The sequence below is a fragment of the Myodes glareolus genome, chromosome 9 (assembly GCF_982192425.1).
Source record: "Myodes glareolus chromosome 9, mMyoGla1.1, whole genome shotgun sequence".
Taxonomy (NCBI): Eukaryota; Metazoa; Chordata; class Mammalia; order Rodentia; family Cricetidae; genus Myodes; species Myodes glareolus.
This window is the reverse complement of record NC_142034.1, coordinates 50696400-50723631: the sequence shown is the minus strand read 5'-3', so window position 1 is coordinate 50723631 and position 27232 is coordinate 50696400. Positions and strand designations below refer to the sequence as shown.

Below are 27232 nucleotides of genomic sequence, written 5' to 3'. Positions count from 1 at the left end.
GCCAGTGAGCAGGGAAGGAAGGAAGGAGGTGGTGATGGATCTCTCACTGACTGGGGCCTCCTACCAGGTGGGTGATGCATTCCAGAAGCCTAAGACTGACAAAGAACTGAAGCTAATTGCCTCAGACCCCAAAGAGACCCACATGTTCAAGGTGACCAACTATACGGCTCTGGACGGGCTGCTGAGCAAGCTACAGCAAAGCATCATCCATATGGAAGGTGAGGGCTCCCCCAGGGCTTGTGAGAGCCCCCTCAGGGTCCAGCAGGACACCCTCCCCAGACCAACTCTCCCTGACCTTAACCACCTCCCTGAGCCACAGTTGTTAATCCCTAAAATGGCAATGACACCCCCAGTCCTCCTCATCCCCCCTGAATCTATGAAAATCTCCTGAAGCAATGGTAGAAAAGCAGGGAAGACTGGGACATAGTCCCAACAGGAGCTTACAGGCAGGGAGGCCGAGGCCCGGGAAGAGAGCGTGGACTGCCCGGGCCTAGCCAGCCAGCTCTTGCTTCAGCGGGACCCAGATCTCTGCTCTCAGCTCAAGGCACCATTCCACCAAATACTCACCCGTTCTGGGGCCTGGCCCTTGGCACAGTGTCTCACCAGATTCCTTGGCTTCCAGGCACAGTTGGAGATGCCCTTCAGTACCAACTTGCACAAACCGGCTTCAGCGCCCAGATCCTGGACAAGGTTTGTGACCCACTCAGCATAGTCAGGTCCCCAAGATGTGCCTCCACCAGGCAATAAGGGGCTCCTGGCTCATAGTGACCCTGTGGGAGTGTCTCTGGAGGAGCCACTTTAGAAACAGAGAAACCATCTGCTAGTTTTCTGGACCGCTGAGATAGACAGAAGGATAGCAAGCTTATTCTAGGAGGTCGTTTTGTGCACTTAAAGGATTGGGGCATTCTCTCAGCTGAAAGTACTGAGATTTGGCTTTGGTGGCAAGCCCATGGAGGTGTGTCAGGAAAACATGTAGTTTATGTGGGAGAAGAGGAAGCCAAGAAGGAAGAAGGAAGGGGACAACAGATGGAGCACTCCCTAACTGGACCTCTGTGGAGGTGAGAGTTGAAGTCAGTCATGCCAGTGCCATTGGGACCTCCTCCACCGATAGGCACAGCACCTTCACACAGCACAGGGGGCAATGTGGGGGCTTATGAGCGCCATAATACTCAAACATACTTTAAAAAAATGCTCAATATCTGGGCTCCAAGGTGCCATCTGGAGCTAGGGCTACTCAGACTCATGAAAGCAGAGCAGAAACACAATATTGCCATCTCATCTTCCTGACCACTGAATGCCCTCTTTGTCCAGGAAGTCTTGCTTTGCTGGGTCTTGGATCATTCCCGCTCATTTGATGCCCTCTGGGTCCTCTGCAGGGGCAGGTGTTACTTGGCACTGTGGGAGCCTTTAACTGGTCTGGCGGTGCGCTGCTCTATGACACGCAGAGTCGTCGGGGCGGCTTCCTAAACCAAACAGCTGAGGATTCTGGGGCTGCACAGTACAGCTATCTCGGTAAGGGCGGGGTGTGGTGGATGCACACAGGATGATGGTGGGTCCTGGAGAAGGAGAGGGCTCTAGAGGAAAGCAGGAAGGTGGGTGAAGGTGAGGCCTGTAGGCTTGGTGTGGGTTGAGGGCGGGGCCTGGAAGGGGAAGGCGGAGCCCGGAGTGCAGTGAAACCTAACAAATGGATGTAGGATGAACACAGGTCCTGGAGGTTGTGTGTGGAGCAACAGCTGTCTCTGTAGTCTGGGGGAGGGACTAAAAGACGGACTTCTAAACTAACCCAGGGACAATGTAGTCTGTGACACCGAGGTTGCCTGCTGGTATACACATTAGGATTCCTGGTGGAATCAAGCTACAGTCAATCTCGTGGCTCTCGCACAATTAGGTGATCAGATCTAAGTTAGGGACCCTGTGATTGAGAATTAGGGGCGGAGGTAGGCTGGCCTTGGGCCTCTCTGAGTAAGAGGGAGCTGGACACCTCTGTTAATAACAGCTGTGAGTACCCCTCCCCATCCAGTGCTCATGTACTGAAGGGGTACACTGCACTACACATGTGTGGGGATGCACATGTCACTGTCAGGGCAGAGTGGGAACATGTGACTAGGAAGAGGGAGTTGCAGGGAGCAGCTGGGGGGGGGGGAACAACTGTTTACAGTCGCACCACTTTGGCCCCAGGTTATTCAGTGGCAGTGCTGCACAGGGCCGATGGCTTCTCCTACGTGGCAGGGGCTCCAAGGCACAAGCTCCGTGGGGCTGTGTTTGAGCTTCTGAAGAAGGACACCTTTGTGCGACAGATAGAGGGAGAGCAGGTACCTCCTGGAGAAGTCACCTTTCCATCAGTAGGAGCCCTGAGGCCCTGGGGACACGGGTGGGCCCACCCTGGGCAAGGCTGAGGCATGAGTGTAATTTAGTGGCCCTCATGTCTGCTCAATGGTCACCGCTGGTGAAGACTTAGCTGTTACCTCTAATCCCCTGTGACAACAGAGATCAGATTGATCTGGAACACCCTCTTGGTGCTCCAGGAAGAACATATGTAGTGTGTCTAACTGTGGAGAGGGTGGAAAAGGGGGTGTCCCCATTCTCAGGAGGGCTGAATTCTTTCTGAGCTATAGATGGGGTCCTACTTTGGCTCTGAGCTGTGCCCTGTGGATATTGACATGGATGGAACCACGGATTTTCTGCTGGTGGCCGCTCCATTTTATCACATCCGTGGAGAAGAAGGCAGAGTCTATGTGTACCACGTGCACATGCAGGTGAGTGTTTGGCCCCATGAGCTTGCCAAGGCTGTGCCTGCTCAGGCAGCAGAGGTTGGATGAGCCCTGGCCTGACATCTGTTTGGCAACACTGGGCAGTGATGGTGGGTGTTCAGAGAGCATGGCTGTCCCCATCCAGACAGCCAGGGAGCATGCTGTCTCCATGTTTCTTACCTAGGTGGTAAGCATCTGTCGTAGTTGCCCAGTAGACAGAACACGTGCCTGGTCTACCTTGCCTGGTCTACCTTGTTCCTCACAGTAATTGTGGGAGTGGCTCTTACTCTTGCATTACCAATGAGGACTCTGGGATTCAGTGAGCTAACCGGTGATGCTGGGAGATGTGGGAGAGACACAGCTGGACCGCAGGCCTCTCTGTTGCTAATATAGCAATGTGTGGGAATAGAAGGGCAGGCTCCAGGCCCTGAACTTAAAGACAGAAAGACCCCCCCCCCCCCGACCTTACTACAGGCTCAGGCCCCTTGTCTTTTCTCAGCCTTAGACTCCTGCTGGAAAGTGGGAACCAGTGAGGGAGAATGCCCTCCAGGTGGTCCTGGGATGGTTGCCCTGCGTGCAGCACCTTTCTTGGGGACTGAGCTGTTGGTTTCTTTCATTTTGCAGGATCCTTCCTTCTCCTTGGCATTCACACTGAGTGGGCATCACGGGTTCACCAACAGCCGCTTCGGCTTTGCCATGGCGGCAGTGGGGGATATCAATCAAGATAAATTCACAGATGTGGCCGTTGGGGCCCCTCTGGAGGGCTTTGGTGAGGGGACCAGCTATGGCAGCATATACATCTACAATGGACACTCCGATGGCCTCCGTGCCAGTCCTTCCCAGGTAACTGCAGGCTCTTTCCTGCTTCTTCTGGGGTGCAAACCTCCCACAGATAGAACAAGCAGAGCCCTGAGTCAGCCTCAGTCTTAAGTGCTGGGCCAGCCTCGGGTGGTAGAGAATGCTAGTGAAATCAGGAAGTCACCAGGCGTGAGGGTAGAGGGTTCCTGACCAGGCCTCCTCCAAACCCCTCAGGAAAGGAGAGGGTGAGGCATGGCTTACTTTCCTGGTCTGTGTCTCCTCCTTTGCCACTGCTGACAACAATCCACCTCAGGCCCCTCCCTCCCGCTGACTCTTCTTTAGTCTCTGGTTCTTGTCTCCATCTAGCACCTCCTTGTTCTGGCTTCTCCCCTTTACCCACCTCCAGTTGCTTCCTGAGCACCTCCCCTAAGGGGGTCCCTAGGCCTCCTACACATCTCAGTCCGCAGCACCTTCTTCTGGAAAACTGACGCTTCTGCGTGCCCATCCCCCTCTTCTCCACACACCAGGCGCCCAGGGTAATCCCCCAGCACCTTGCTACCCGATGCATAGCCTGTCAGCCACCACATCCCCCCCCCCACACACACCATGGCATCAGCTTAGACCTTCTATCCCTCCCTACCCCAACTCCCGCCTCCAGCCCATCTTCTCCCTGTGCTTATAAACTGCGGCCCTGAAGAAGTTACTCTTCCACAGAACCTTTCCTGATGCTGCCAGCCCAGCCCACATCAAGCCTCCTTGCACCCACATCCTTTTACCCCACCCGACTCCTGCACTGAGCCTTGGCTGTGTTCTCAGAGCACTCTGCTCTTGGGCTCTGCCTCCCTCCCCCGCTTAAGTCCCACCTACCCTTTAGGGTTCCACCCTGATATCACTTCCTCAGAGACAGTTCAGGGTCAGTATGGGGAGGCAGGTCATGCTGTTAAAGGAAATAGAAGACCAAGTTTCTCTTTCTCTTCCCATAGCGGATCAGAGCCTCCTCTGTGGCTTCGGGACTCCACTACTTTGGCATGTCTGTGGCCGGTGGCTTAGATTGCAATGGCGATGGCCTTGCTGATATCACGGTGGGCTCTTGGGACCGGGCAGCTGTGCTTCGGTATGGGTCTCCCCTGACTTCTTGTGACTCAAGCCCTAGCCTTACTCAGTGGGTCCTGCAGATTCCAAGCACTAAGGGAGGGAGAAAGTATGGGAAAAGGGCACAGCTTCTGGGTCCACCTGGGTAAGTTTGCTCCTCAGTTCTCAACAGTATGACTTTGAGTGGGCTACTGAGTTCTAAGTCCCAACTTTCTTTTCTACAATTTGAGAATAATGACAGTGCCTGCCTCACGGGATGGGAGGAAAAGACAAAATGTAGATAGCACAATGCTGGGGGTGGGGGCAGCGTGCTGTGAATTCCAGAGCCCCTGGACTTTGCCTTCAGGCAATTTCCAGTCCCTTGGCTAGAGCCCCTGGAGAATCCCATTGGAGCCCCCTCTGGCAGAAATCAGGTGGGCGTTCCCTGGGAGGGGGCACTGAGGCTAAGGAAAAGTTAGATTACATACACCAGCCTAAATCTTAGAGAAATATTCTTTTTCAACTGGGCAGAAATGCTCTTTCCCATGGGCTTCAGGGCTTAATCAGAACTGTCTCGCAGCCTTCAAGGTTACTGGAAAAAGCAGAGCAGGCAAGCAAGCTCGAACTCAAATGACTTCTTTAAGCCAGAAATGACTCCATATGGAAACTGAGTCACACGTGGGCAACCACAGAGTCCCACACCTGTCCTCCGCTCACTGCCGCCTCCAAGCCAACAGGTCTCCAAATGGAGCGCCTACTCCTCCCACCTTCCAATCCCCAGTCCGCCTGCCCTCCCCCAGGCTCCTGTTTCAGCAAATGGTACTGTCACCCACTTAGAGAGTGAGGATTACATTCTGGGACCGGGCCTGTTGGTTTGGGCCTGTAATCTCAGCTACGTGGGAGGCTGAGGCAGATAGGGCGCCAGCTCAAGGTCCTCTGGGCTACAGAGGACAAAAGCTCTCTGGGGGCTTCCTCTTCGTCCTCAGCACCCTGTCTATCACGTTTTCGTTGACTTCAGCTCCAAAAACACCTCCCAGTCACCACGATTGCTCTGTCTGTGAATGGCCCTCCCCACCCTCCAGTCCTCAGCTCTTGTCACCACAGTCTTGTTTGGCTCCTCACGTTCAGGTCTCTCTGTCCTTTTTGTTTCTCAAATAAACCAGCCTCATCCTGCTGTGTTTTGTTTTCTGCCTGGAATGTTTCCTCAGACCTTCACACTGCTGGCTTTTTCTTGTTCATTAAGCCTTTGCTTTCACTTTCAAGGCCTCCTTATCAGGAGTGCATTTTGAGCACTCCTGGTCTAAGTAGCCTCCATATCTGTCCCCTTATCCTATTATAGCATCACCAGCACTGTGTGTGTCTCTATTCCTGTTTGTTGGCAGCTGTCTGCTTCCCCACAAGAGCAAAGTCTTATCTCTTTCCCTACTGTTAAGGACTCAGTGCTCCCTTGCATGTTGGAAATGTTGAATACGGCAGAATCTGTGCTCACTTCTCACCGGCCTCTTTGTTACCTTTAGCTCACGACCTGTGGTTGACCTGACAGTGTCTATGACCTTTACCCCCGCTGCACTGCCCATGGTTTTCAATGACAAGATGGCTGTAGAACTGTGTTTTGAAGTTGGCTCCTCAAGTACAACCTCCAAGCCAGGTAATGGCTGCCTGGTGGGGTGCCTTGGTGTTGCAGTCATTCCTGATTGGCTTGTAGGGTTGGTCCTGGTCCCTCTCCTGTAGCCTGGCCCCTGTGTCTTTAGTCTGGGTATGAGTATGCCTCGCCCCCCAGCCAGAGGCAGATAAACTGAGATTGTAGTCAGTAAAGGACTTGGCCCAGGCAATCTCCAGGATGTTTCCAGTCCTGCTGTGCTCGATTTTCATGATTTCACTGTCTGTTTACTGTGCCCTTCCCCCTCTCCCCTTCCTCCTCCTCTTCTCCCTTTTTCTCCATCCCTCCTTTCCTCACCCCCTTCCACATTCTCCTAGTTTCTTTGTTAGAGTTTTTGTTTGTTTGTTTTTTGGTTTTTGCTTTTTTGTTTTTGTTTTTTCAAGACAGGGTTTCTCTGTAGCTAAATTAGAGCCTGTCCTGGAACTAGCTCTTGTAGATCAGGCTGGCCTTGAACTCACAGAGATCTGCCTGCCTCTGCCTCCCGAGTGCTGGGATTAAAGACGTGTGCCACCACTGTCCAGCAGTTAGGGGTTCTTATTGCTGTGATAGAAATACCACGACCAAAAGCAACTTGGAGAAAAAAGAGAATCTTTCAGTTTACAATTTGCAGTTCATTGTCCAAGGAAATTCAGGGCAGGAAGTTAAAGCAGAGACCTGGAAGCAGAGGCTGTGGAGGGAGGTTGCTTACTGGCTTGGTCCTCATGCCTTGCTCAGCCTGCTTTCTTATAATAGCACCCAGGACCGCCAGCCCGGGGGCATCACTGCTCACAGTGAGCTGGGCCCTTCCGCGTTAATCATCAATCGAGAAAATGCACCACAGCCTTGCCCACAAGCCAGTCTAGTGGGGACATTTTCTCTACTAGGTTCCTTATTCCAAAGGACTCTAGCTTGTGTCAAGTTGACATGAAGCTAGCCAGCACACCTGCCTAAACTCTCTTTCCCTAAGGTTGGACTCAATCCAGGAATGTGCTGGTTCAGGTTCTGGTCAGGTCTACCAGAAGTAATGGGGTGGGGTGGAAATCACCTTCAAAATGATGATGAATAGCTAGGCATTCATATCAGCACTTAGAAGGCAGAGGTAGGTGGCTCGCTGTCAATTCAAGTCAAGTTTGATCTATAAACTAAGTTCCAGGTCAAGGGGTATATAGCGACACTTTGTCTCAACAAAGCAAAGTCTGGGAGGCTGGCCCCAAGGAAGTGCCCACAGACCACATAGTGATTCTTCAGCAGGGGCTTCCACAGCCTCAACAGGCTGGGGCTCTTTGTCTGGGCAGTGACCTTTCCAGCCTCATCAGAAAGTCTGGTCTTCAACCCTAGGCCTTGGAGAGATGTCACTCAACTTCACGGTGGATGTGGATGTGACCAAGCCGAGGAAGAGGCTGCAGTGTGCAGACACAAGCAGTTGTCAGAGCCGCCTTAGAAAGTGGAGTGGGGAGTCCTTTCTGTGTGAGCACCTCTGGCTCATCCCCATAGAGCAGGAGGTAAGTAGAGAATTTAGACAGCATCCCAGAAAAGATATGTGCCACGCAGGCCCCTTTCCACGCAGACAAATGAGGCGACCGAAACAACTACAACACATCAAGAACCACAAAGTGACACTGGAAAAATAAGCCTACCAGAAATCCAAACCAAAGCGGCGTGGGCTGTGGGCGCGGCTCAGGCACACAGTGAGTGCTTTGTAAGCATTGCGTGTGTGAGCCCCTGTGCTTGGTCCACTGGGAAGGAAAGTGCCAAGGGAGAAGGGAGGAAGAGCAGAGAGAGGGAGGGCGCCTACCAAAACTGAACGCAGATGGCGTTACTGAGCTTTCTAGTGGCTGGACAAAGAGGGGAATGGTTTCATTGTGTTGTCTCATCTTACCTGACAGTAATAGTAGGCTGAAGGGCCCTGTGTGGATCCACATCAGGAAAACTGTATGATTAAAAGGCAGAACTAGAGGGCTGGAGAGATGGCTCAGTGGTTAAGAGTACCGACTGCTTTTCCAGAGGATCTGGGTTTGACTCCCAGCACCCACATAGTGACTTACAACCATCTGTAACTCCAGTTCTGGGGGCTCCAATGCCTTCTAATGACTTCCAAGGGCACGAGGAACTCACATGATACACAAACATACACCCAGGCAAAGGAATAAATAAATAAATAAATAAATAAATAAATAAATATTTTTAAAAGGCAGAACTAGAAAGAATAAGTTATTTTAAAACATTATTTAGCTGGGAAGTGGTGGTGCACACCTTTAATCCCAACACTCAGGAGGTAGAGGCAGAGGCAGAGGCAGATGGATCTCTGTGAGTTGGAGGCCAGCCTGGTTTAGAAAGCAAGTTCCACAATAGCCAAAGCCATTACCCTGTCTCAACCCCCCCCCAATTATTTAAAAAGAAATCTTGGCAAAGATATTGAGAAGTATGGTTTTTAAAAAGTGGCCTTGACATAACTCAGATTCTAATAGGTCTTAGAACTTTGAACTATATGGACCATTTGTTTCAGAAAACAAGCTTATGAATTCTGCTTTGAATGCACCTTTAATTGTTACTTGGCTTAGGAAATTTCTAGAACATCTATAATCCTCTAAAAATAAAGGCAAAGAGCCGGAGAGATGGCTCAGTGGTTAGGAGTTCACCTAGAGGACCTGAAATTGGTTCCCAGCACCACCCTGGGGGACTTGTGAATCCAGCACCATGGGATCCAATGTCTCTGGCCTCTTTAGGCACCTGCACTCTGTGCACATATCCCCACACATATGCATAATTAAAGGAATACGATACCTCTTAGAAATAAAAGCCTAACTGTATTTTTACTAGGGAATCAAATTCACTTGCTTTCATGTTCAAAACGTTTTTTATTTATTTGTCTATTTATGTATTCCACAATGTATACATGAAGGCCAGAGCACAACCTGTGGGAGTCAGTCCTCCCTTCTATCATGTGGGTGCTGGAAGTTAATCTCAGGTCGTCAGGCTCGGCAGCAACACCTTTCCACACCAAACCTTCTCGCCAGCCCTCCATGCTCTTATTCCTGTAAGCAGAGCCTAGCAAATGGCCTCCTCCACCGCCTCCTGTTTTCAGGCTCTACTCTTCAACATCCTTCCATGGTGGCTGGAGATCTTTGTTATCTCACATGTGACCACACCTCTGCCCTCCATGACTCCTGTTTGCCCACCACACAAGGTCTAAGCCTTTGTGACCGGGGTGAGAACCTCAAAGATTCCCAAGACCTGAGGGTGGGGCAGACTGGGGAAACTTCCGAAGCTCCTGGTGGCTTACTTGAGGGCCTGGATCCTTTGGAAGACTTCCTGGTCGTTGCTGTCACTGTTCATTTCTTCATGTCCTCTTCACATTTCCCTCTGATCTTGCCTTCCTCGGTCATCCACAGTTTTGTGAGGGGGACTGCTTTTCCAACATCACCATCGAGGTCAGCTACGAGTTCCAGGAAGCTGAAGGAAGGAAGGACCACCCCAACCCCATCCTGGACCACTACAAGGACCCCTCCGCCATCTTCCAGGTGACTCTTTCCACAGGAAGGACCCGACTTTCTTGGGGAACATCCCACATTGAATACTTGCTCACCTTACTTCAAAGATGGCTAGAGTTGGGAGGGAGGGTCATCAGACTGTCAGTGGGGCCTGGGGACCCTTTAGATGGTTGCTGCTCAGTGCTCACTGGTGGGTAGCAAGTCTCTAGCTGTTGCCCTTGGCTTATTCACACAGTGTGCTCCCTACATGCTTAGTGACACACGTGGGTATGCAGTGTACTGGGGCTCTCTTTGCATGATATCTGAGGATGGTGGTGGGTCCCTTGCGGGTGCTGCACTGGAGCTGTCCTGCCCTGAGACGCAGGGAGGAGGTTCTTGGATACACCTGCTTGCTCAGGCTCTGCTCAGAGCCTTCATGCTGAGGTGTCTGGCTCACCAAGCCCGCACCTACCTCTACCCTGGTGCCCATCAGTGTAGCTGAGGCAGGCAGGGAGTGTCACAGAAACTTTCTCATGACTAAGGAAAGATATAAGAGCTAGATTTTCTAATCCTCTCGTACCTAAGGTGACTTAGCCCTTATCCAGGTTGTGGCTCCTATGGTCCTCTGCCAATCTCCATTTACAGAGTAGAGAGGAATCATGAGGGATAAAGAAGTGAAAGAAAGAATATTAAAAGTAGTAGCTGGGGTGGGTATGGGGGCACGCTTCTTTAACTGCAGCATTCAGGGAGCACAGACTGAAGGCAGAGCTCTGTGAGGTGGAAGCCAGTCGGTTCTACACAGCAAGTTCCAAGCCGCCCAGAGCAACATAGCTGGACCCTTCTAAAAGGAAAAAAATCCAAAGAATTCTTGTTTGAGAATAAGTTGCAAATCTGATACTCTTCATCCCCGTGCTCAGTATATACTTCCTAAACACAGGGCTATTCTCTGCCACAGCATAACGGATAAATTCAGTTTAATACTGAAGGAACACTGCTATCTACTGTACAAGTTTATTCATAGTTTGTCTGACTTGCTATGTAACTTGCTAGTAACTTGCTGTTTAGCAAAAGAAAAAAAGTTCTGGGGATGTAGCTCAGCTGGCAGGATGCTTGTCTAGGATATGTGGAGTCCTATGTTCCACTCCTAGCGCTCAGTAAAACTAGGCCTCCTGCAGCCCCTGACTGTAATCCCAGAATTTAAGAGATAGAGGCAGGAAAAGCAAAACTTCAAGGTCTTCCATGGCTGGACAGTGAGACCCTTTATCAATCAATCAATTGATCAATCAATAATAAATTAAAATAATTAAATCTAGGGTCTTTCATTGTCATTTATCTTAGTTACTTCTAATCTAGAATTATTGACTTATGTCTTTTCTTGTCTTTATTTTTATGTTTATTTATTTATTTATTTTGGTTTTCAAGACAGGGTTTCTCCTGTGTAGCTCTAAATGTCCTGGAACTCACTCTGTAGATCAGGCCGGCCTCAAACTATCTGCCTGCCTCTGCTTCCCGAGTGCTGATATTAAAGGTGTGCGCCACCACCGCCTGGCAAAGATTTATGTATTTATGTGTTTAAATACATGTGAGTGCTCTATCTCCATGCATACCAGAAGAGGGAATCAGATTCCATTATAGATGGTTGTGAGCCGCCACGTGGATACTGGGAATTGAATCCAGGACCTCTGGAAGAGTAGCTCATGCTCTTAACTGTTCAGCCATCTCTCCAGACGTCTTTATTTTTATTTTGCGAGTAGGTCTCATAGTTCAGGCTAGCCTTGAACTCCCTATATAGCCAAGGATGACCTTCTGCCTTCCAAGCTAGGACTGCAGGTATTCAACACCAGACCCAGCTTTTGTTTTTCTGTCTCTAAGGACCCTCACAGCTTGGAGGATGTAGGGCAGTCATTTTGTAGCCTCATAGTTAGATCCAGGCTGTGTGTTTTGGAAGGTGCATCACAGCCTTGATTGTACTATTCATGCTCCCATCCTCCCCGCCTTGGGGTGGGGAAGGTTTTCAAGACAGGGTTTCTCTGTGGAGCATTGGAGCCTGTCCTGGAACTCACTCTGTAACCAGATTGGCCTTGAAGTCACAGAGATCCTCTGCCTCTGCCTCCCAAGTGCTGGGATTAAAAAGTATGCACCACCACTGCCTGGCCCCATTCCTCTTTATAACTGAGTATTTTAGGAAGAAAATTTGAGATGTACATTTTGTGCTTAACAATGTAAGTCATTGTCGATTATTACTGTGATGGTTTGGGGAAGAGGTTTTAAAATATTTATTCCATCAATAAAAGGGATGAGGAAAGGGTAGGTGCTGTGGGTACACAGATGTTAGAAGAGATGAGTTGCAGTTGGGAGCTAAGATGGGCTAACCCTGTCGTCTTTCATCAGGGTTAGATGGAGAATGTAGGTGCCCTGGCTATGTAAGCCTGACAGTCCATGTTCAGTTCACTGACCCCTGGGCAGAGGGAGAGAAATGATGTTTGAAAGCTGTCTTCTGATATTCACAGGGCACTGTGGCATGCATGTGCCTACACTCTCACACATGGATTGTATACGACATACAGTAAAGATAAATAAAATTTAAATGTAAAAAACAGGACCTGAGTGTGGGCCCTAGGTTTCAAGCTGAGCACCAGAACAAACACAAATAAGACAGTACAGATTTGTTGATCCAGTTAGAGAGAGCGCCACACTGTGACTTGCAAATTGCACCTTTCTTTTCTGGCAAATGCATGGTCTCCTTTCAAGCTCTGGGCTCCCACTCCAAGTCCGGCCCATGATGCTCTCCCTGCAGAAAGCTGTTGCAGGGATCTCCAGCAGCTGGGGAGCTAGAGACAGTTCCTAGGAGGTGGAGGGGTTGGGGTGGGTGGGTGGGGATGTGGGGAGATGGGGGTGGGGGGGTTGGCTGCTTCCTTCATTGCAAAAAACTACACTTGGCTATGTTAGAACACTTGGGTTTTTTTTTTCAACTCAAATTGAGATTTTTCAATCTTGAAGAGAGCTTCTGAACCAAATGTGCCTCTTTTTCTTTTTCTCTGTGTAGTCTTGCTGGGTAGCCCAGGCCTCAAACTCACCATGATGCTACAGTATCCCTAGTTCTAGGGTTACAAGCAGATGTGACTTTGATTTAGTTACAATGTGTATGCAGAATTATAAGAGAAGTAGCTAACTTACCCAGGAGACTTACCCACAGTGGGGGAGGGTGTTGGCAAGGATTCACCTATAGTATTTGGTCAGTTCCTGTTCCTGCCCCCACTTCCAAAGGCCTAAGGAAGCTTTGCTTCACCAAGGTTTGTCCTCCCAGATGTTGGAGGCAGAGGGACACACACACTACAAACACGACAGCGTGCCTCTCATCCCGCAAATGTCATCCCACATTTGAGCTTGGCTAAAGGCCTGGATCGCAGTGTGCCCTCATTGTCTAGGAATGTCGCACACACAGCTCTTTTGGCCATGCGGGCACAGTCCCAGCTGTCAGCCATCACTCTCTTCAAGCCATGCTTCTTCAAGCAGGAGAACATGATGGGCAGAAGTACCCCCAAGGAGAAGGTGGGAGTCAGGGTCGTTGGAAAGGTAAGGTCCCAGGGCTAACTCTGCTCGTCTTTGTCTGGTGACAGCTGCCCTATGATAAGGACTGCAAGAACAAAGTGTTCTGCATTGCTGAGATCCAGCTGGCCACCGCCATTTCTCAGTGAGTTGAATCTTGCTATCATCAGCATCATTTCTGTAGGTGATGTCCTCCGGAGGGTTCACCTGGGAAAGTCCCTTACTCAGATGCATGTGTGCACACTCCTTTCCTCTTTCCCTCATGGCCTGCCCTCAACAGGATTTTGTATTTGGTATTTCAGCCACCCTGCAAGGGAGGAAAGATAAAGATTCATCTTCCCATATTATAGATCAGGAAACAGTTGAAGTTGATGCACTTGGTGAACCTGAACCCAGGTCTCTTGATCCCCTGAACAATGCTATGTTCACAGTGAGCCTCACTCCTAGAACTTCCTCTGGTTTGCCTCTTGGCAAGATTCATGAATGAATTAATCAAGTAGTTCTGGAGTAGTTTTACTCTGTTCCAGGAGTTCTAGTTTCACCTCAGTGAAAGGTACAGACAAAAATCCTTGCCCTCCTGGTACTTAAAGGGAAAGTAATAGATAAGTAAACTCTGGGTAGATGGGATGTGGCGCAAAGGTACGTGCAGGAAAGGGGTGAGGTTTTAAGTAGGGTGGTCAGGGAGGGTGACAGGAGGGGGTGGGTACCGTTCATGTGGTGTCTGACGGTAGAGCAAATACCCTGATGGAAGCAGCTCTGACAGGTGAAGGGTAGAGCATGGGCTCCATGTGAATGCAAAAGTGTAAGAGGGAGGGGGAGTAACATGGAGAGAAGTGGAGAAAAGTTTAAGAGGATTTCATGGGACCATAGAAGGGCCTTGCATGTGAGCTGGCAGGCCAGAGGAGCAAGGTGGGCTCACATTTTAAGAGTCTAGCTCTTGCTAGAGCAGTGGTTCTTAACCTTCCTGATGCTGCAACCCTTTAATACAGTTCCTCATGTTGTGGTGACCCCAACCACACAATTATTTTCATTGCTACTTCATAACTGTAATTTTGCTACTATTGTGAATCGTAATGTAAATATCTGTTTTTTTCTGATGGTCTTAGGTGACCCCTGTGAAAAGGTTGTTTGATCCTCAAAGGGGTCGTAGCCCACAGGCTGAGAACCATTGTGCTAGACAATGACAGATTGTAGGAAGTAGGGAGGTAGTAATTACTACTCTGACAATGAAGGTGCAGGTAAGAGGGTGGTGGCTCTGACTGGCTGGAGGCAGACAGTGATATCTTCTGAAGTTAGAGTGGAGGGAGGGAGCAAGAAGAGGGCCCAGTCTAGGCATCTAGAATCACATAATCCAATACAGTCACCACTAGTTTAATTCTAAGGCCCCCTACATTTAAATTAATTTTTAAAGAAAAAAAATGTAGGACTGGAGAGATAGCTCAGAGGTTAAAACATTGACTGCCCTTCCATAGGTCCTGAGTTCAATTCCAGCAACTACATGGTGGCTCACAACCATCTATAATGAGATTTGGTACCCTCTTCTGGCCTGCAGGCAAATATGCAGACAGAACACTATGTATAATAAATAAATAAATCTTTTTATTTTTTAAAGGACACTTTAAAAAAATTAAGAAAATGTAGTTACAGGGATAGAGAGATGGTCTAGTGGTTAAGAACCCTGACTGTCCTTTCCAGAGGACCCAGACTTAATTCCTAGCAACTACATGGTGGCTCACAACAGTCTGTAACTTCAGTTCTGGGAGCCCTCTTCTGGCCTCCTAGGGCACTGCATGTATGTGGTGCACAGACTTTCTGCAGGCAAACCCACCCATATACATAAAATAAAATGTAAGACAAACATAGCTCTTTAATGGCACCTGCTGTATTTCATCATATTGAATATCCACACGGATGCAGACCATCTTCCATCATTGCTGATGTTTTATTGCATCATTCAGAATTCACTAAAAGTTCAGCTCCATGATGGGGTTACTGAAGCTAAGATGAGTGTGGTTTGGGAAATGGGGCAATCTTAAAAATGCCCTCAAGCTGGGCGGTGGTGACACACACCTTTCATCCCAGCACTTGGGAGGCAGAGTCAGGTGGATCTCTGTGAGTTCGAGGCTAGCCTGGTCTACAAGAGCTAGTTCCAGGACAGGCTCCAAAACCTACAGAGAAACCCTGTCTCGAAAATCAAAATAAATAAATAAATAAAAATAAAAAGCCCTCAATGGCTACCACGTGTGTCATGTTGCTGATGGCCGGTTGTCTGGAGTTGGTTTCTCTGGGGCAGAGTCTCTGTCCTTGAGTGGATGTTTGTAAAACTTCCATTTTAGGTGTGCATGATTATGTGGGGCCAGCACTAAGGGACTCATTCAAGGCACAGCTGCTGTCAACAAGGACTGAATTACAGCCAAGATCCGCTACCCAGCCAGTTCCTCAGGGTGATGCGGTGTGCTCAGCTTGCCCTGTATCTCCCCCTAGCGTCCATAGCCGTCAAGCTGCTCCTGAGAAACTCCACTGCTACAGTGGAACTTGACTTTTACAAAATCAAATGAGAAGTAGACTCTAGATGCATAGACTACAAAGTAAGACTCTGCCTCGAAAAAAAAAAAAAACCAAAAAACAAACATCGTCAAGCACTGTGGCTCATATCTGTAATCTCAGCACAGGTTGGCTGAGGCAGGAGGATTGCAAAGCCAGCTGGGATACATAGTGACAGACCAACCAGCCTAAGCAACAGGAAGAAACTCTGTTTTAAAAACTAGCCAAATGACTAAAATGAGCTCGAGATACAGCTCAGTGATAGAGGCTTCTAGTCTTTTGACTTCCATTTTTTGTTCTGCAAGATACAAAGTAACTATACTACTTTCTAGAATAATTCTGAGGATCAATTGAGCTCATGGGTCATGGAGTTTGCTACATGGTAACCACTAAGTAAGTGGTTATAACCTTGCAAATTGCTTAGTGATGAAGCTGTAAAGGCAGACATGCAGCCAGGGGTCAGAAAATCTGGGTCTTTTTGGAGTTTATCTTGGAGGATAGTTAAGAATGTGCTTTTCTGTAGTGCAGGACGTTTTCTAGATTAAATGTACTGCTGATGTGGGATCCCTCCCTCCCTCCCTCCCTCTCTGTCTCTGTCTCTCTCTCTCTCTACCCTTTGCAGGCAGGAACTGGTGGTGGGTGTCACAAAGGAGCTGACCATGAACATCAACCTGACTAACTCCGGGGAAGACTCCTACATGACAAACATGGCTCTGAATTATCCCAAAAACTTACAGTTTAAGAGAATACAAAAGGTACCTGTGATGCAGAGGCTTTGGGAAGCATGCTGCCATGCCTTTTCCTTGTTGCCCACCTGCTTCTCTGCCATTGCCACCAACCTCCTTCTGCTCCAGCCAGTATAAGAATTGCAATTAGACAAATCCTCTCCAATTCTGGGCCCCAAAAACCTTCAGTGGTACCACATGATCACCCCTCCTTGTGTATAGTCGTCCTTTACCAGGATTGCGAGAGATAAATGCTAATGCCTAAGGAATCAAAGAAGTGAAAATTGTACCCAACTATTCACCAGACACAAGACCAGCTGCAAAGATGGGCTTGAAAGCATGTGACTGCCAAGTGTCACGACCCTGAAATGTTCTGTTCTCTTAATTCAAAAATGGTCAGAAACTCTGCTGTTTGAAGTTCTTTTGGGAACTAGGAAACCACCCCTCTCTTGTCTGGGGAATCTAAGTCACCTGGACAGAGTGACGTAGATTCAGTGTCCATCTAAGGCACAGAGTTGCAGATACAGTGCTTCTGGACACTGCTTTCCTCTTGTAGTGTATGCTAACCCAACTGGGAGCCTGCTGCCCCTGGCACCACCTGCCCCTTTCCTCTGCCCTGCTGTGCAGCTCTCTGGACTGCTTCATCTGCCTTTTTCCTTAACCCCACCTACCCCAACCCTCTGACAACTCAGAATTTTCTTTTGTTGAGAGAAGACACTCCATGAGACAGTTCTCATTGTAGTGAGTCAGTAAAACTTGAGTGTGGAGCTGGGCGGTGGTGGCGCATGCCTTTAATCCCAACACTTGGGAGGCAGAGGCAGGTGGATTTCAGTGAGCTTGAGGCTAGCCTGGTCTACAAAGCGAGTTCCAGGACAGCCCGAACTATTACACAGAGATACCTATTTCGAAAAACAAACAAAACACAAAACAAAACAAAACAAAAACTTGACTCTGTTGGGACTATAGGTTTTCCCAGGGGGTGGGGTGGGGCCTCAATTTGCTTGGGCTAAGTTAGAATTTATTGTGAAAAGTTGACATTATTTTCTATATATATAGGATGGAATGGGTGATGGTAGAAGTAGCGATGGGCCCGCTGGGGGAGAGTGGCTGTGTTTGGAAATCTGGATGAGGAGCCTTAGCTAGAAGGCCACGTAGCAGTGTTTGAGCCACCATCTCAGTGTGACACTCGCACTGGTCCACAGCCCAGTTCCAATGCCTTCCTCTCTGTGAGGACTTTATACAGTCCTGTCATTGGAACTGGTCCCCACTGCTACTGTGCCTCACTCACAGAACACTACCCTTAGGCTTTGGATTTAAATTCGATCCTCAGTTGTGAGCAGGCCAGGGACCAAGTCTGACATGTAGACAAATCAGCAAATGGTTGTTGAATTTGTGTGAAGAAACTGCTCCGTTTCCTGGAGAGATGACTCAGTTAAAAGCACCAGCTGCTCTTCCATAGGACCTGGGTTTGAGTCTCAGAAGCTACATGACAGCTCACTGTTAAAGTTTTTCTTGCTGACAAACTTCTCCGCCGACACAATAATCCAATCAGACCAAATCAAACTGAATTAAAAGAAGCCCAGGTTTAATGGATGCCAGCGCTCCCGGGTGGCCCTGGGAAAAACACGCAGAGGGGGAAAGGAGAACCGGAAGAACCACGTGTTCATTCTGGGGGGGCGGGGAACAGTTTAAATAGCCTGTGGGAGTGGTCTTGACCCTCCCTGGGGAGGGGTCACCGTTTGGAGGGCTTTCTCAGAGGTGGGATCTGGACTGAGGCAATTCCCAGTGGAGGAGCTTGAAATGGAGCTTTCCACTCAACATTCCAAAATGGGTGCCAGGAGCTGGGGTGAGGCCCCCAGCCAAACGCTCACAAGCATCTATAGCTCAAGTTCCAGGGGAATCTGATGCCCTCTTCTGACCTCTGAGGGAGCCAGGCATGCACTTGCAAGCAAAACACACATGCAGGCAAAAAATACCTACCCATAAAATACATAAAAATTAAAACCCAAACCAAAACATCTTCTGTTTTTTTTTTTAAAGATTTATTTATTTATTATGTATACAACATTCTGCCTCCATATATTCCCGCACGACAGAGGAGGGCGCCAGATCTCATTACAGATAGTTGTGAGCCACCATGTGGTTGCTGGGAATTGAACTCAGGACCTCTGGAAGAGCAGCCAGGGCTCTTAACTGCTGAGTCATCTCTCCAGCCCCCATCTTCTGTTTTAACAGCCGCTCTCTCCAGACATTCAGTGTGATGACCCCAAGCCAGCTGCTTCTGTCCTGGTCATGAACTGCAAGATTGGTCACCCCATACTCAAGCGTTCATCGGTGAGTCTGTTGTGATTAGGTGGCTCTTCTCACTACCCTTGAGCTCCCAGCCGCATCTGCATCTTCCAGCTGTGGTCGCCACATAGCAGCGTTCAGAACTGCTAAGCCTGCCCTGAAATGGAGACCGGTGGGGGTGTAGGAAATGGTTTTCTGATGTATAGCATGGCCGGTGTTGGCTTCTCCGAGGAAAGCAGAGAGAAGCGGGAGTAGTATGGAAGGAATAGCCAACCAAATTATCTTGCAGAAACTCGGCTGTAGTTTCCTTTACTTGAAGGAGAGTAGCCCCATCTGTTTTGCTCACTCGGCATTTGCATAGTGAGCTTGCATGAAATAGTGGCTGTGCTACAGAAACCAACAAAAACCCACGAGGAATGAAAACTGGGTCTCCTAGTGCTGACGTAGTCACTGTTCTAGTGCTGTGACGAGACCAGGCGACCAAGGCAACTCTTAGAAAAGGAAGCATTTAATTGGGTGCTTATAGTTTCAGAGGCTTAGTCATTTTCATCATGGTGGCAGGAAGGCAGGGTGCTGGAGAAGTAGCCAAGAGCTACATCCTGATGCCAGGCAGACTGGCCTTGTTTGGCTTTTGAAGACTCTAAAGCTCCCCCTACCTCCCCAAAGACGTATTTCCTCCAACAAAAACACACCTAAATCCTTCCAATCCTGTCAGACTTCCACTCCCTGGCTTTCAAGGATTTGAGCATATGGGGGCCATTCTTATTCAATTCACCACAGTCAGTGTGAAACAGTGTCAAGTGACTAGTTCCCCCATTTACTTATGCCTTATTTCCTCCTTTAAAACAGGCAAATGTCTCGGTGATTTGGCAGCTAGAGGAGAGTATCTTTCCAAACAGGACAGCAGACATCACTGTGACCATCTCTAAGTAAGTAGTGACTGTGTTAGCAGACTTAGGATCTGGCCTTGGGGAAAAAAATCTTATCATATCCGTGCCGAGTGCTCTGGTTCTCGCTGTTCTGGGAGAAAGTGGGTATCTGACAGAACCCAAAGAAGTTTCCTCTCATCAAAGATACTTAAGATATTCGAATTCACATAAAGGAACACTAAGGTATATTCTGGTGGGCTGGGCTTTGAATCTGAGTCCTAGTTCTGGCTTTCTCAACTCTGGCATAACTCTGCCAGACTCCATGCTCTAAGGTAGAACAGGGTACAGTGCTGGGAGGGATAAACAAGGGCAATTCTACTCCTGAAGCAATGTCTGAAGATTTTTGTTTTGTTTTTTTCAAGACAGGATTTCTCTGTAGCCCTGGCTGTTCTGGTACTTGCTCTGTAGACCAGGCTGGTCTTGAACTCAAGAGATCTGCCTGTTTCTGCCTCTGCCTCCTGAGTGCTGGGATAACAGGTGTGTGCCACCATGCTCAGCATTCTAGAACTAATTTTGATTGCCATGAGTTAGGAGGTGATACTGGCTTCATTGACAGATGCTAATAACTATTATTCAGTGTGTAGGACAAGTCCATAACAGGTCATTCTTTGGCTCAAAATGTCAAGCATGGAAGCTCAGAAATCCTTCTAAAAATCAACATTTCTCTCAGTGTGAAATCTAAGAGATTCATCTTGGAGATGTTTGTTAGGAAATCAAGGTAACAAAGCAGTTGTGTGCTCAATTGATATTTTTATTCCCAGTTCTGATGAGAAGTCTTTGGCCAGAGAGACCCACAGCCTTCAATTCAGGCACGCCTTCATTGCAGTTCTTTCCAGGTAAGTACTCCCAAGGTGTCTGTGTGATGGTCACGCAATGAGGACAGCTTTGGAGATTCTGTCATGTGGACAGAAGTGCCCAGTAGGGTGGATGTGGGCCTTGTCCTTCTCTGAGAGGAGGCTGCTTAGTGCCCAGCCTCTCTAGGATACTGTCAGGTTCAAAGGGTAGCCTCCTACACACAAAAAGGGAAGGCTCACTGACTTGTCCAAAATTGAGTCCCAGCTCAACCTAGACTATAGGATTTCTGATGGTTAGACAAAAGCTAGCATTCCTCAGGACTTGTGAAACTGGTTCCATTCTGTCAGGAGTCATTTCCCTTACCACTGGCAAAAGGGATATCTGGCTCTCAGATTAAAAGACACCTGTGGTGCCTATCACCATTATGAAGGCAATGCTAGAGACAGCCGTGGCAGTTTGGAATAAACTTTTACTTTTCTACCCATGGAGCCGCAGTTTGGGCTTCTTTACCACACCACTTGCGTGTGTCATGTTGTGTCAGGGACCGTAGGCCCCAACATAGAAACTATCTTTCCCTATCTGGACCAGTACGGAGGCGCGAGAAATAACCAGACACAGTTTACACCATCATCACAGAAGGGCATCTCAGGCTTCATCCATCCTGAAGATCTATCAGCGTTTATTATATAAAACATCTTTTATCCCCCCAGGTAAACCAAGGTGGAAGCTCATTAATATTCTCTTTCCGGGGGAGGGGGGGAGCAGGGCTAGGGAAACACCTGCAACTTAGTCACTGGCTTTAGCAAACACCTCTCCCCAGGCGATCTACATTTTTAACAAAGGAGAAAGGAGCAACATCCTGGCCTTTGTCAGGCAGCTGTCTTGTTTGGCAGGGTTGCATCTGTTTAGTGGCCAGTGCGCCTGCCTGTATTTTATATGAAATATGGGTCCACCATATTTCATATAATGTTCATGAAATGTTGGGTTTTTAAAACACCAAAGTGGTTGTCAAAAGCACAGCGCCAACTGGTCCTGCTACAAAAGGAAACTGCTGTGATGCTATTGAAAAGGAGGGACTGTGGGGTTGGAGAAGGGCTGGGGAGATGGCTGTTCTCCTTGTGTAAGATCAGGAACCGAGTTCAGGTTCTCGGCACCCATGTAAAAGTCAGGTGGTGTGACAGGCATCTGTCAGTCAGTGCTAGGGTGGGTGGGGTGAGAGAGGCATCCTTCCAGCTCACCAGCCAGTCAGTCTAGCCGAAATAGCAAGCTCCCAGGTTCAGTGAGATACTGTCAAGAACTGAAGTGGAAGGGGCTGGAGAGATGGCTCAGTGGTTAAGAGCATTGCCTGCTCTTCCAAAGGTACTGAGTTCAATTCCCAGCAACCACATGGTGGCTCAAAACCATCTGAAATGAGGTCGGGTGCCCTCTTCTGGCCTGCAGACATACACACAGACAGAATATTGTATGCATAATAAATATATTTAAAAAAAAAAGAACTGAAGTGGATAGTGTAGGGAACTTGCTGTTGACCTGGCCTGCACATGTGTACCCACAGCAAGTGCACTGCCACACATAAACACATAAGTTAGAGAAAAGAAAGGAGGCTACTCAGCAGAGTCCAACTGTATAGCTTGCAAATATTCTTTTGTCCCAACTGCCTTACAAAGCACTTAACATTCTGACCTTCAGTCTTGAGTCCTCTTAAGGACCTGGCGCTATCTGTCCTAGTGTTTCCAGTTGGAGCCAGGAAGGAGTTTAAGTTCTCATGCATGTCCTCTCATTGCAGACCATCAGTGATGTACATGAACACAAGCCAGAGCTCTTCCGACCACAAAGAATTCCTCTTTAACGTAAGTACATAGTGCTTACTGTCCACCTAAGGCTGATAAAGTCACTGAGCATTGATTTGTTGCTCATTTTATTTGGCAGATACATGGGGAAAATCTTTTTGGAGCTGTATTCCAGTTGCAAATTTGTGTCCCCATCAAATTACAAGGTTTCCGGATTGTAAGAGTGAAGAATCTAACAAAGACTCAGGTATTTAAATGGGAAATGGATTTTTTTTTTCTCCCCAAGACAAGGGGGTTTCTCTGTGTAGTCCTGGCTGTCCTGGAACTCGCTCTGTAGACCAGGCTGGCTTTGAACTCACTCCTCTGCCTGCCTAGGTGTGTATCACCACTGCCCAGCTTTTTTGCTTTTCTGGTTTTTCGAGGATTCTTTATCATGATCCATCTCTTTCCAGAGACTACAGATTCTCAAAGGTATAAAAACTAGAGCTTTAACTAGGCCTGGTAGCACAGGCTTATAATTGTAGCTATCTGTGAGAATGAGGCGAGGAATCATAAATTTAAGCCAGCTTGGTTATGGAATAAGTTCAAGACTACTCTGAGCAACTTAGTGAGATCTTGTCATAAAGAGGGCTGAGGGTGCAGCTGAGTACAAGGCTGCTTGCTATCCTACACAAGGGCCTAGATTCAAACATTAGGACAACAGAAACAAAAACAGGGGCTGGGAGAATAACTCAGTAAAGCATTTGCCTCATAAGCACGAAATTTGATTCTCACAATCCATGTAAAAATGCTGGCGGTGGTGGTATGTGCTTGTAATCTCACTGCTAGGAAAGTGAAGGATCCCTGAGACTCACTAGCCCAGAAATCTAGGTGAATCAGTGAACTCCAGGCCTATGAATGACTGTCACAAAGGTGGCTGGCATTCCTGAGGATGATACCTGAAGTTGTCCTCTGATTTCTACTTGTCCCTCTGTCTCTCAACCCGTACCTGCACACAAACCAATATGCATTTAAAATTTTAAAAACAAAACTCAAACAAACCAACATGAACTTTAGGAGTAAAAGATAAGACTACTTAATTATGAGGAAGTATTAGGAGTAAGTCAGGCGGAAAATGAATTATTAAGATCTTAAAGCCATCTATTTCCCTTTCTTTGATGAAAATAAGCAAAAATACAAACATCAGCACCATAGAGCCATTTATTTCCTTTTTGAGAATCTATAAATTGTGCTTCTGTTTCTGTGTGATTGGAGAATGAATCTGACAAACACTTCCCCTATGCTGGTGTATACCCATCTCCATTTTGACCCTCTAGTTTCTTTTTTTGCTCTGTTCTGCAACATCCTTTTTGCATTCAGTAAATAATTCATCTGAGGTCTGGTTCCTGCACCAGTCTTGACAACAGCATCAGGAGCAGGAAGGACCAGAGCTGAGAGCTGGGCTTTTCTGACTTGTTTTTGCACATCCTACACTAGGTGTCAAGGCTCAAAAACGACAACATCAGGTTTGCAGACTCTGCTGACAAAAAGAGGACGTTTAAGATGTATACACTTGTCCTCTATATAGTTTATTTTTAAGAACACTTGTTAAAAGCAAGTTTAATCGTGTTGATAAACATTTTGGTTACCTTTAAAAACAAGATTTTCGTTTAAAAAGTTGACCGGGAACTCATAAAGATGGGCTTTTACCTCCATCCTGCTCTAGTGGCAGAGATTTAAAAGTTACAGAGGCGTTGGAGGTGTACTCAGTGTGGCTTTGCAAGTGTCCTCAATGTGAGCACTAAGTACCGGCTTACTGGAACAGACTGTGTTGGCAGAGCAGGTCAGTGGCAGAGCCGAAACTCAGGACAGTTCTGTGGAAATGCTGCAGTTTTTTCTTAACTTGTTTCATGGCCGTGGTCTGACATTTAGTCTTAAAGCGCATATGATTCAGAATCTTGTCTGTGAGGTAATGTAGCCACAGCACATTATTGTAAGGGTGATACTCACCCCAGCAGTTCCTGTTCTCCTTCCTCATGAGCCTGTAGATCTCAAACTGGTAGTCACCCTCACCTGTAAAGAGGTCCTCTTCGGCGGAGATATCACAGAAAACCACAATGCCATCCCGCTCCAGGCGGGACAGGGTGTAGTCAATGATGTTAACTTGTAGCCCGTGGGTGGGGATGGTGCTCGTCTTGCCATTGAGGGTGTAGTGGAGCTCCTTGAGGTTGGTTTTCTTTAGGAGCACATTCCCCCAGTGTAAGTCCCGGTGCTCAAAGTGCAGCGATGCCTCTGCCACAGCGAGGGAGGCGGTGACCTGGTGTAGAATGCTCTTCGCAGTCGACAGGGAGGACAGCTTTGTTTGCATTTGCTCCAAGTCAACCCCACCAAACTCAAATTCCAGTATAATAAAGAGCTGGTCTTCCTGGAAAAAGTCAGGCCGGTCATTTGCAGATTTTTTGATTGAGTTATAGTAGTCCCAGGCTTTGAGCAGTAAGGGAGGGTAAGGCCCTTGGACACAGTGTACTGAGTTCAGCCCAATAAAGCCTTCTGTGCGGTTGTACACCTCATCAGACAAGAGGCTCAGCTCTTTGGAGATGATGATCTCTGGGAGGATCTCCTCAAAGGTTTTTTGGTGGGACCCGTTGACTAAATCTGGTCCTTCAATAGCAATGACTTTTAGGGCAACAGGTGTTTGATCAGTAATTATTTGAAACACTTCTCCAAACACTCCTTCCCCAATTTTCTCACAGTGTTCCAGTTTTTCGGTGGAAAGGCAATCATTAAAGGGGATAGGCCCTTCCTGATTACATTCCCCATAAACCTTTTCAGCATAAGATGACTTTTTGTCTGTGACCTGCAGGGTCTTTAAGGGGCTTAGCAAATACATAGAAGAGGAGTGGCAGGAAGAAACAGTTCTGTTCATGGTAAGAGGAGTTGAACATTCGGACAGGAGGGACCTAGAGGGAGAACCGGCAAGACTACTGCTGCATACCTCTGACACATTAGCTACGATTTTCTTCTTGTGGAAGCTGAAGGAGGCTCTGGTTTTGGTCCAAGAACAGGTCTCCCTGATGGTATTCAAGTCCGTGGAGGGGACTGGATTTTTCCTTCTCTGCTTAGATTGGTTGTAGCAAAGGGCAGAGATTCCCATCGCTTCTTGCTGTTTCCTCTTCCGGAGTGGTTCAGTTCTCTTAGGCCTGCAGATTTGCCCGGGTACACAAAAGTCTTTGCAATTACTGGCCTTTCCACAGTCCATCTGCTCGGCTCCTTGAGACACAACCTTTTGACCTGTGGCCCTTCTTCTCTCTCTTGCTAGACTCGAGCCCTTTAGTCTGTTTCCCACCTGCAGTGTCTCACGACATGACTCCTCCACATTATTTCCATCTGTTCCAAACTCGTTATCTTCTGTGGTCCCCGAGTCCACAAGGCTTAAGAGAGCTGATCCGAAGTCGGCTTCAGCTTGGTGGGCCATCGTGTTGAGCACGCCTCCATCTGTTGCTCCTTCCTGGGGACAGGGCAGCGATGCCTCCTCCTCCAGGAAGGCTTCCGGCAAGAGGAAGCCGTTGGGGACTGCAGAGGCTGCATCCGGAGAGTCGGGGGCTCCGGGGGAGACCGGAGAGCTGAATAGGGAGGCGCTGGTGCCCAGCTCGTTGCTGCCCTTCGACTGGCTGCACACGCTGAGGTCCGGGCTGAGACAGCCCAGGTTGCAGTTGGGGAAGAGTGGCGGTTGCAGAAGGCCACGCGGAGTGCTGCACTTATGCGGGGGCCGAGGTCGCAGCCTCTGGGTGGCTGTCAAGCTCTTCTGGTTCCGGGAGATGCGGCCGGGAGGACGCCGGCGCCGTAGCCTCACGGGGCTGCCAGGGAAGTCTGAGTCGTCCGGGTCGTCAGGGTCGTCAGAAGTGGCAGACGACTGGTCATTGCCGCTGAAGCTGCTGCTGCTGAAGGCGCGCTTCGGATCCGGCGGCTGGAACCATGGCACGGCCTGCCGGCTAGGCTGCCGCTGCGATCTCCGGACGCCTCTCGCCGCGTACGTTCGGAAGAAACGGGTCCCGGGTGCCGGGAGAGACGCTGCCATGGCGGGTGCCCGCCTGTAAGTTCAAACTGAAACACCGCGAGACTCCGCGAGCGCGCCTGCCGGCCCGCCGGCCCGCCGGGTCCTAGCGCCGGCTCTCGGCTGAGCAGCTCGCCGGACTTCCCGAAGCCGCCAGGGGGCAGATGACTAGCGCGACCTAGAGTGCTCAGGGCGGCTCAAGCAGGGATCTCGTTTCAGGCCCACACTGAGTGCACGCAGAGTCGAGAGCGCGCATGTGGAAGCGATTCTGTTCAGGTGAGCGAGGTCTCCGAGAAAGGGATGTGGAGAGCCCCATAACAGGGTGACCGCAGAGGTCAGGTCGCAGCTTCTGCAAAGTTCTTTCTGAGACTCTCAGCCTCACTGGTCCTGTTTGCCAGGGTGACTGACTCTTTGCTTGGGCGAAGGGGATTGCTCCACACTGCTCACAACGTCTGCTCTGGGACCTTAGATGCTCTATCCTAGATATCCCTAGAAGGGAGTAAGCAAACTCACTTTTTTGCTTTTGCAGCATGTGGAAGAGTGGCATTCCGTGATCTGTGCTATCACATCTAATAAAGAAAATGTAACTGTGGCTGCGGAGATCTCCCTGGGCCACGCTAAGCAGGTACCACTAAAATTCTGCAGATTTGGTCATTCAGTTCTAGGGCCTCTTCTCTAGAAAGAATAATAGCATCTGGAAATGTGTCATCCAGAGTAGATCGCTTGTTTGACTTTCTGTCCCAACCTGCTTGTAGCAAGTACAAGTAGTAGGTATATTAATCCTTTTCCACACTGACATGTAGGAATTTCCATGACTCCTCTTTGCTACTTCTCCATGTGTATCCTCGCA

At 48.6% G+C, this 27232-nt stretch overlaps 2 protein-coding genes across 3 annotated transcripts in view; one reads left to right on the top strand and one right to left on the bottom strand.

Moving 5' to 3' along the window:
- Itgae (integrin subunit alpha E) overlaps positions 1-27232 on the top strand; it is a 57634-nt gene that overhangs the window by 26060 nt on the left and 4342 nt on the right. For both annotated transcript variants that reach the window (XM_087910336.1, XM_087910337.1), the window contains 19 exons: positions 68-218; positions 623-690; positions 1377-1512; positions 2179-2312; positions 2616-2756; positions 3375-3593; positions 4532-4662; positions 6137-6267; positions 7597-7760; positions 9651-9779; positions 13349-13422; positions 16444-16576; positions 18782-18880; positions 19685-19764; positions 20526-20600; positions 22346-22409; positions 22489-22596; positions 26602-26658; positions 26912-27007. In XM_087910336.1, the coding sequence (XP_087766462.1) occupies positions 68-218; positions 623-690; positions 1377-1512; positions 2179-2312; positions 2616-2756; positions 3375-3593; positions 4532-4662; positions 6137-6267; positions 7597-7760; positions 9651-9779; positions 13349-13422; positions 16444-16576; positions 18782-18880; positions 19685-19764; positions 20526-20600; positions 22346-22409; positions 22489-22596; positions 26602-26658; positions 26912-27007 (2190 nt within the window). The remainder of the gene's footprint in view (positions 1-67; positions 219-622; positions 691-1376; positions 1513-2178; positions 2313-2615; positions 2757-3374; positions 3594-4531; positions 4663-6136; positions 6268-7596; positions 7761-9650; positions 9780-13348; positions 13423-16443; positions 16577-18781; positions 18881-19684; positions 19765-20525; positions 20601-22345; positions 22410-22488; positions 22597-26601; positions 26659-26911; positions 27008-27232) is intronic.
- Haspin (histone H3 associated protein kinase) lies at positions 23532-26424 on the bottom strand. The gene has a single exon (XM_048448703.3). It carries the CDS (start codon positions 26404-26406, stop codon positions 24142-24144), a length of 2265 nt encoding a protein of 754 aa, XP_048304660.3. The 5' UTR covers positions 26407-26424; the 3' UTR covers positions 23532-24141.

Bases quoted from the DNA above. Each gene is read 5' to 3' on its own strand.
- Haspin (XM_048448703.3), bottom strand. From the start codon at position 26,406: ATGGCAGCGTCTCTCCCGGCACCCGGGACCCGTTTCTTCCGAACGTAC.